We start from the raw sequence: 10,088 nt of genomic DNA, 5'->3' as shown, positions 1-10,088 counted from the left end.
CATAAAAGTGCATCTGTCCATCATAAAAGTGCTGCATCTGTCCATCATAAAAGTGTATCTGTCCATCATAAAAGTGCATCTGTCCATCATAAAAGTGCATCTGTCCATCATAAAAGTGCATCTATCCATCATAAAAGTGCTGCATCTGTCCATCATAAAAGTGCATCTGTCCATCATAAAAGTGCATCTGTCCATCATAAAAGTGCATCTGTCCATCATAAAAGTGCATCTGTCTATCATAAAAGTGCATCTGCCCATGAATATTGGGTGAAGTATCCCTTTAAGATCCTCAGATGGTTTCTCACCTCTGTGCTTCTGTGTGTGTGTGTGTGTGTGTGTGTGTTTCCTCAGGAATGACGTGCCAGGCGCGCAGCTCGTACGTGGCGAGTGAGATAAAGTGGGGCTATCGCTTCACGCCGGTCCTGACGCTGGAGGACGGCTTCTACGAGGTGGACTACAACAGTTTCCACGAGATCTACGAGACCAGCACTCCCAGTTGCAGCGCGCGTGAGCTAGCGGAGATGACCGCGCGCTCCCGTCTGCCGCTCAGCTGGTCAGTCGCTAGCAAACTGAGTCAACTCGACGAGCCCAGCGAGAGGAACGGGGACCTGGCCAACATGGAGAACGAGTCGAAAGTGTAGGAGCACACGGGAATCTCTCCTCGCCTCTGAGCGCAGGACGTTTGGCTGAGGTCAGAGGTCAGAGGTCAGAGGTCAGCTCAGGAACGCGCCCCGAGGACACGGATCTCGCGCGGGGCGACTGCATGGTTCCCGAAACCTCTTTTTCTTAAAGATATAAGAAATGATATTTTCAGATTTGTAATTCAAAGATTAAAAACCTATATATGTATATGAATATATATAGATCTATTCTAGGGCATTTGTATTTTTTGTATATATCTGTTTTTGGTTTGAGATGTGCGGATGTTTGATACGACACGTCTGCGACAGACATATTTATCCACGCATGTTCAAAACGATCCCTGACTCTGATGTACAGAATATGAATATGAAGAACTGTAGGCTACAATAGCGGAGATCTCACGTGTGTGTGTGCTCCATTAACCTTCCATACCGTCGTCAGGCCATGATCTCTCTTTACTCTTCCTTTAATTCATAATCATAACTTGATTTGAGCTTCAAACGGACCTGAGATTCTCAGTTTCAGTCTCGGTAGAGAGTTTGAGCTCGGTAACCGTGAGTTTGAGGGTAACCGTGAGTGTGAGCTCGGTAACCATGAGTTTGAGCTCGGTAACCGTGAGTGTGAGCTCGGTAACCATGAGTTTGAGCTCGGTAACCGTGAGTTTGAGGGTAACCGTGAGTGTGAGCTCGGTAACCGTGAGTTTGAGCTCGGTAACCATGAGTTTGAGCTCGGTAACCGTGAGTTTGAGCTCGGTAACCGTGAGTGTGAGCTCGGTAACCGTGAGTGTGAGCTCGGTAACCGTGAGTGTGAGCTCGGTAACCGTGAGTGTGAGCTCGGTAACCGTGAGTTTGAGCTCGGTAACCGTGAGTGTGAGCTCGGTAACCGTGAGTGTGAGCTCGGTAACCGTGAGTGTGAGCTCGGTAACCGTGAGTGTGAGCTCGGTAACCGTGAGTGTGAGCTCGGTAACCGTGAGTTTGAGCTCGGTAACCGTGAGTTTGAGGGTAACCGCGAGTGTGAGCTCGGTAACCATGAGTGTGAGCTCGGTAACCGTGAGTTTGAGGGTAACCATGAGTTTGAGGGTAACCGCGAGTGTGAGCTCGGTAACCGTGAGTTTGAGGGTAACCGTGAGTTTGAGGGTAACCGTGAGTTTGAGCTCGGTAACCGTGAGTTTGAGCTCGGTAACCGTGAGTTTGAGGGTAACCGTGAGTTTGAGCTCGGTAACCGTGAGTTTGAGGGTAACCGTGAGTTTGAGCTCGGTAACCGTGAGTTTGAGCTCGGTAACCGTGAGTTTGAGCTCGGTAACCGTGAGTTTGAGGGTAACCGTGAGTTTGAGCTCGGTAACCGTGAGTTTGAGCTCGGTAACCGTGAGTTTGAGCTCGGTAACCGTGAGTTTGAGGGTAACCGTGAGTTTGAGCTCGGTAACCGTGAGTTTGAGGGTAACCGTGAGTTTGAGCTCGGTAACCGTGAGTTTGAGCTCGGTAACCGTGAGTTTGAGGGTAACCGTGAGTTTGAGCTCGGTAACCGTGAGTTTGAGGGTAACCGTGAGTTTGAGGGTAACCGCGAGTTTGAGCTCGGTAACCGTGAGTTTGAGGGTAACCGTGAGTTTGAGGGTAACCGCGAGTGTGAGCTCGGTAACCGTGAGTGTGAGCTCGGTAACCGTGAGTTTGAGCTCGGTAACCGTGAGTTTGAGGGTAACCGCGAGTGTGAGCTCGGTAACCGTGAGTGCGAGCCCGGTAACCGTGAGTTTGAGCTCGGTAACCGTGAGTTTGAGCTCGGTAACCGTGAGTTTGAGGGTAACCGTGAGTGCGAGCCCGGTAACCGCGAATTTGAGCCCGGTAACCATGAGTGCGAGCCCGGTAACCGTGAGAGTGAGCCCGCCAGCCCGGTAACCGTGAGTGTGAGCTCGGTAACCGTGAGTTTGAGGGTAACCGTGAGTGCGAGCCCGGTAACCGCGAATTTGAGCCCGGTAACCATGAGTGCGAGCCCGGTAACCGTGAGAGTGACCCCGCCAGCCCGGTAACCGTGAGTGTGAGCTCGGTAACCGTGAGTGTGAGCTCGGTAACCGTGAGTGTGAGCCCGGTAACCGTGAGTGTGAGTTTGAGTTGGACACACATCATCGTTCACTCGCACACGAGACCAAAGAGCCGAACCGTTTCGTGACGACTCGTATCGGCACAGACTCCACACGATTCAGACACAAACCTACGCATCAGTGGCCGATGATCTAAGAGTGCCGACGCCACACAGATATTCACAGTGTTTTCCGACTGCTTACACACATTTTCAAAACTTTGCCTCTTTTTTTTCAAAACTTTACACACAAATCCAAGAACTGCACACAAAATGCCCAACGCCTCACATCTCTCGCTGAATGAAGCACTGCATTCAGAATATCACACACATCTCAGAAGCAAACATTTGTCTTACGCTGCAAACACCTTCGCCATAATATTATATTTTTGGATATATCATATACACACAGATATTCAAAACCTAAAGCTCTTCTTTCATGAGCTCATATGTTCATTTATCTACAAGACTGAAAGTAATCGGCAGAGATGTGGAAAAATTCCCGGTAAACACGAAAGCAAGATTGAAACAAAGATATTTATTGTTTTACTGTAAGCATTTGTGGTTGTGAATTACAGTATTACACAGTCCGAAAAACCTATAACTCGACCTTTGGCCTTTTATAGGCCTATTCTACAGCCATGATTGGTGTGTGTTCAGCAAAGCGATGAGTGTTTGCACATGTGAGGAGTGTGTGTGTGTGTGTGTGTGTGTGTGTGTGTGTGTGTGTGTGTGAGGCTCTGATGAATTACTGTGGTGTTTTGACAGGTTGTGTTTGAAAAAGGAAATCAAGATACTTCCTGTTAGATGTTTGTGAGTTACAGAGAGAATTGTGTGTTATGGTTTGCAAAAACTGTTTTATGAAATTGATAACTGAGTTAGCTAAAACTAAACTTTTGCAGATCTGGTGTGTGTTTCTGGTGTTTGAGTGTCAGGTTTCAGAAATTGTGTGACAAGTGAGGAGTAGTGTAGTAGTGAGTGTAAGCAGATGTAGAGATAAGATCTAGATGTTCCTGTCAGGTCAGGAAATGACATCAGCGAGCGGGAAGAGAACGACTGAGACCGTCGTGTAATGTGGAACATTGAAACATCTTTCCAAACACACTGTCAATCAAACACTGTCAATCAAACACACTGTCAATCAAACACTGTCAAACACACTGAACATGAAAACTCTGTTTCCACACGTTTATTCTCTGATGATCACAGTGTCTCTCAGCGTTCAGAGTCTGAAACTCAATCTCACACACTTCTGACACAACAATCTTCTCGAAATCTTAGTTATGACATCAAAAGTACAAATTATGAGATAAGGTGAAATTGAAAAAGAAATAATATTGACACGTAAAAGTTAATTATGACAAGTAAAAAAGTTGCCAGCCACCGCCAGCTTTTTTAATCATTTTCACGGCCCCCAGAATATTGTGTGAATGATGTCATATTTATGAAATGAAAAGTTGACATCGACACACTAAGCCAGAATTATGACATGAAAAGTCAAAATTGACATAAAAAGTAGAAATTGACAAAGTATTGAAATTGACATGAGAATCATAATTTACTCTTTCCTCACCAGCGTTTTTAAAAGGTTGCCAGTCAACAGTATTTTGGATCATATTTCATGATATGATCACAAAACTTTCACAGCCCAAAGAATATTGTGTAGAATATCTGAATATGCAAAATATCAAAGAAAGAACAGATCCTCTATTTTTAGCTTCATGCATTCTTTTTTATTAACACCTGAATGTGTGTAAGCTTCATGAAAAAGCATCATTTTGAGCAAAATGATTATGACTTAGTGTGTAATAATTTCAAAATAATTCATATTTTTGACTTTGTCTCATAATTATGATATACAGAAGTTGATGTGGCAGAAATGGGTTGGATGAACGGCATCGATCATGGCGAGTCCTACAGTAATATCTCCAGTAATATCTCCAGTAATATCTCCAGTAAAGCCTGGATCATTTGACGAAGTGCCCTTTAAAGCCCTGCTGATGAAGCCATTGGAACACCTGTCACTCATATCACACTCCATCACTCGGGAAATATGAAATCAGGAATATGAAGGTGAAGGTTTTACTGTCTTTGGATCCTCTAAAGCTTATTTCTCAAGCCATATTACGGTACATTATAGACGGTGTTTATACAGATTTAGCGCGCATACGACAGGCGATTCATTCTGATTTTCTTGTTGATTTGGATAATTACTCTGTGTCACAAGAAGCTCATAAATAAATCATATCTAAATATTCATTTTGTGTCTTTGTTTTTTTTCTCTGTGTGAATGAGTAAACAAAGGCTTCTGTGTTTATGATTCGAGTGAATCAGTGATGTGAGTGTGTGTACAGTAGATCAGTGTGTGTGTGTTGTGTGTGTGTGTGTTGTGTGTGTTTGTGTATATGTGTGTTATATATTGTTGATTAATAAACTCGTTTAAAACAAAAATAACTACTCACGTTAAATAAATCCTCGTTTGCACAGATCCAGTTAAAACACATGATGCATTTATAAGACGTAAATAAAAGTCAAAGAATCCCATTTATCACAGAATATTGTACAGTATAAATGCTGACGTGGGTTAAGTCAATATCCTGATCATGTTTTTGGCGTTGTCCTGTCGTGAGCTTAGAATTATAAGTTTCTATCTCCACTTTTGGTCGAAATTGAGTTTTTGACATAATCTGATCCATTAGGTGTTTATTAATGCCTGTGTGGTGTTATTTTTGTAAAAAAAGTATTTTGTTAGTATTTATTAATAAAATAAAAAGGTTCCATCTCTCCATTGCCAGCTGGGATGTAAAAACTTTGATGCTCAATATCTCAGAACTACCCTAAACGGAGATAGAACCTTATAATTCTAAGCTCACGCTGTTTCTGATGTGGATTCTGTGAAGGTTTTCTTTATTTAAGTATCTTATAAAACACTTATAATGCACATGAAGGAACAATCTCTAATCACTGCGTTAGGGTTGTATTTGAATAAACTATAAATGTAGATTCATGCGGCACAATGTGTTTTTCTGGACCTTGAACACACTGGACTTTAGAGACAAGTCAACAAATACGCCTAACCGTTTTCCAGAGCTCTGATTGGCTGTCATCCTGGTCATATGTGATGAAGATATGAAGGTGAAAGAGCAGCCTAACTCGAGAGCACTAAGATGTGAATTTGAGAACTTGTACAATAAATATTAGTACGTGTACGCTAAAATTTACACTCACAGCTCCAGTGTGAAAACCTGTACAATAAAAATCTGAAGTTGAATGTTGAGATTTGCACTCGCAGACAATAGTCACAAATGTGTAAAATACCATTCACAGAAATACAATGACAGACACAAACTTGAAATATATATTTGCACTTATTCTTACATTCACATTCGCAGTACAACCTCAATTAGGCACCTGCAACTTCTCAAATCTGTCACTGCGATTTCAAATTTACGCCTTGACTTTTGCTACTCTTTTAGCGATATATTAGCAAAATTCACTTGTGCACTTGCAGCTCAGTGGCAGCGAGAGAAAGCGAGGGTGTTCAAGCGAGATGTGTACAGTGTGTACAGTAGATCAGTGTGTGTGTGTGTTCTGTGTGTGTTTGTGTATATATTTGTTATATATTGTTGTTTTTATTACATGGCTTGGTTGAATTCTAATGTAGAATGCGGTGTGTTATTTCTTGATATCAGAGCGCTGCTATAAATATAACACACCGTTACCATGAAAAACAAGGCGTTGCTATGGACGCAGGATTTTAACCGTAGAGACGGAACGGACTATTTTCTTTAGCGGAAGCAATACAATCGTTTTTAAATCAATAAACTCCTTTTTAAATCAATATTTTGTGTCAAATTATTGATTTATTTGGTAGGTAGCCATGCAATAAGCGGGATAATGTAGAGCGAGGCGGTTGTTATAGCGAATACAAACCCCTTCAGGATTCATGATCCCTCCGCCAGCCTGTCGGGGGTGTATTCGCTATTACAACCGCCTCGCTCTACATGATCCCTTACATAAACTTGTTTTTCCTTTTCATGTTTGGTATCATTTTAAATGTCCCGGTGCGATTGGTAAAATGGTCTTAATTTCATTGCAGTCATTGGTTTAATGAGAAAGATTGAGAACTTAGGAGAATCCTGTTCTCCTCTCTGGGTGATGTCTCTTCCAGATCTCCCGAAACCAGGTGCCACCCCCTGGCGTACATGAATTTAATCAAAAATATTGGTACAACCCTTTTGTTCCGGTCTGGGTATTTAAGGCTAGGTGGCAGAGCAGTGTTTGGGACCCTTTACCAGGATCATCCCCCATACAGTGCTGTTTCAGGGTTTTCCCATGGGAAAGCACTCACACACCACTGTGTGTCTCTGTCAGGGATACATTGCTTACTTTTAGAGTCATCTTTGAGTAAGTGATGTCATATATTTATTATTTCTGAATTGGCTTTTAATCATGTACTTGTGTAATTGGCATGATACATTTTTATGCTACATCTTGATTTATTCTGAAATTTTCTGAAATCATTATTTTAGTAGACTAGGAGGAGGCTGGTGCTCCCGCAGCTCTGTGTCCAGGATAGGTCAAACTAAAGTGCAAATGAACGGCGCAGTGGCACGTCATCTGAAGACCTTTTGATTTCTGTCTACCACTGACTTGGCAAGTTGTACGGAAGTGGATAAATCAACTACACTTGTCTGTGTGAGTGAGCAGAAGGCAACCGACTGAAGAGGTATTAGCAAACCCTGCACCCTGTGACCAAGATCAGACTGGCGAGGCTGTGTCCGGGAGATCCAGTTAAACCCGGGGCGTGTGACTCTGTGCGGCATCGGGTCCCTTAGTGAGTTAATAATTAAAAGAATGGGGGACTAAATTAATTCATTAACAATATTTATGACTATTTTCTAATCAGAAACACGATCTAAATTTGATTATCATTTGAAATTGGAGTCAGATTAAGCGTAGAGCTAAACTAATATTGAAACTAAATACCAATAAATCAAGTGAACTTCACTGGAGCGCTGAAAAGACATTCACGCATTATCCCTTCACCAGGCCGTTGGACTCCGTCGTTGGGCCAATAGGTGGTCCTTACACATGTGAAATAAATCCTCGGCTGCACAGATCCAGTCAAAACACATGATGCCTTTATAAGACCTCAATAAAAGTCAAAGAATCCCGTTTATCACAAAATTTTGTTTAGTATAAATGCTGACGTAGGTTAAGTCAATATCCTGTGTATGTTTTTGTCTTTGTCCTGTTTCTGATGTGGATTCTGTGAAGGTTTTCTTTATTTAAGGAGCTTATAAAACACTTAGAATGCACATGAAGGAGCAATCTCTAATCACTGCATTAGGGTTGTATTTGAATAAACTATAAATGTAGATTCATGTGTTTTTCTGGACCTTGAACACACTGGACTTTAGAGACAAGTCAACAAATACGCCTAACCATTTTCCAGAGCTCTGATTGGCTGCTGGAGTTGTCATCCTGGTCATATGTGATGGAGCTGGCTGGATTTTATCTCAGTATTCTGAATATAGTGTTCAGTCTGCTGGTCAGGGGACATCTGAACTCTGTGTGAGCGATCACAGATCGAGAGGAATAATCATGGGCGGCTCATACTCACAAGCGGACTATGAGAGGGTTGCTCTTCAGAGTTATGAAAACATTTTACAGCATCCAAATTATTCAACAATCTTCTTACCAGATGTAGGCATAGATGAGTCTCTGCTGAAATATTCTGGTTCTGACTCTAACGCTGTGCTGCAGGTTTACTCTAATGAGCAAATCCAGGTGCAAGGTTACGTCGAAAAGCTTGGATCTGCCATTGGTCCACTGACTTCAGTCCCGAATGCTGTTGGACTTGGAGCTTTAGTGATTTCCTTGATCATAGAGATCGTCATCAAGAGCGGCCCTCAGACAAGTGCTGACACATACAGCCTGTTACAACGTGTGTTTGGGGAAGAGAAAGCTTCGAGTGTCCGAGACACAATGTCAGAGTATCTGAAACGCCATCGCATGTACATGAAGAATGACCAACGATTACGGGGGGAATTAAGGAGACTGGAACAGGAGCTGAGCAAACATCTCACCATCCTCAGAAACTCCCTGCTGCATGACGGACAGATGAGCAACCGTGGGTTCAAGATCTGGGTCAACGGAGCCGCCTTCCACGTCCAGATGCTGATCCATGAGGCTCGACTGGATATTCAGGCTGGTAAACCTGCATCAGTCTATCTTAATGAAATCAAAGCTGCAATCGATGAGTATTTACTGAACCTGGATCCTTTGCTGGAGAAATACAAGACCTACAAAATCAATTACGATAATAATAAACCTGAAAGCTGTTTTTGGAATATGTTAAAACTTGGATCGTGTGGTAAACCAGAAGTTATGACGCCTTTTATGGATATTGTTTTCTCAAAGTATGAACCGATCAGTGGTTTAAAGAGTTATTTTTCAAATATCAAGAACAATCTCAACTCTTCAATCCATGACCGTGGTTCATTCACTGTGCCGTCAGCTGCAGGCTAGTTTAGATATTTGGTGTTGATAAGGGATGGCTCAGATGCTGGAGTGTGCGCTCATGTGTAGAGGTGTACTCTTCGATGCACCGGGCCTGGGTTTGACCCCCGACTTTTGGCCCTTTGCTGCATGTCTTGATCTGTGTTCTGTCATGATGCTCTCCTAACACACCTGCATGTTACTCATTTAAGACATAAAATACTCTGCTTAAATATTTTAGTCCTGTTTCCAGTTTAAAATCCTTAAAATGACATCTGCTCCTTCTTCCTCGTTGAAGACTTCTGCATCTTTGAATAAGTAAATGTTGTTCATTATAAAAGTGGAAGTGCTGAACACGAGATGTCTCCTACTTCACTGTAAAGTTTGTTCTTAGCGTTTGTTTTTGTGATGTTCTCTTTAAAAATAAAGGATCATGTGTGTTATTGTTCCACGTGTCTGTGTATTTTAACTTAAAGTGTTGCCAATATACAGCAGGCTTCTGCTGTGCCATTAAATTAATTTCTTTGTGGAATTTTAATTACTTTTATTGAATTTGGGGCAACTGCACTCTACCCGTATTTCTGTCTATTTTTATTTTATATATTTGATTCCGTTTTAATTTTTATATGTTTTTTTAATGTCTTTCTTTCAGGGTTCGAAATGTCCTTTTTCGACCACCAGCCAAATGGCTAGTAATGTTCAAATCTTCACCAGCCACTCAATACATTACCATTGTTTTTACGACTGCTGAGTGAAGCAAATCCCTGAGAAGGGTACGGGACGCTGCGTCAAGAACCGACACATTGGGGAACGCCTTCAGCGTGACGCATCTGAAGTCTGTATAGAACTAGTCCAATCTTGATTGGTGTTGC

General features: G+C 42.2%; 2 protein-coding genes across 2 annotated transcripts in view; both read left to right on the top strand.

Annotated features, from left to right (window-relative positions):
- The window catches only part of kcnj6 (potassium inwardly rectifying channel subfamily J member 6), a 35,940-nt gene extending 34,547 nt beyond the window's left edge, over nt 1-1,393 (top strand). Inside the window, exon 5 of the mRNA XM_084400058.1 lies at nt 352-1,393. Within this exon, the coding sequence (XP_084256184.1) occupies nt 352-641 (290 nt within the window). The 3' untranslated portion in view covers nt 642-1,393. The remainder of the gene's footprint in view (nt 1-351) is intronic.
- A 5,602-nt stretch (nt 1,394-6,995) lies between these two features.
- On the top strand, nt 6,996-9,664 carry LOC311284841 (uncharacterized protein). Its single transcript, XM_084400063.1, has 2 exons — nt 6,996-7,119; nt 7,245-9,664. Exon 2 carries the CDS (start codon nt 8,320-8,322, stop codon nt 9,244-9,246), a length of 927 nt encoding a protein of 308 aa, XP_084256189.1. The 5' UTR covers nt 6,996-7,119; nt 7,245-8,319; the 3' UTR covers nt 9,247-9,664.
- The last annotated feature ends 424 nt before the right edge of the window (nt 9,665-10,088 follow it).

This window comes from Rutilus rutilus (genome assembly GCF_951802725.1).
Source record: "Rutilus rutilus genome assembly, chromosome: 25".
NCBI lineage: Eukaryota > Metazoa > Chordata > Actinopteri > Cypriniformes > Leuciscidae > Rutilus > Rutilus rutilus.
This window is presented reverse-complemented; position numbering and strand designations above follow the sequence as displayed.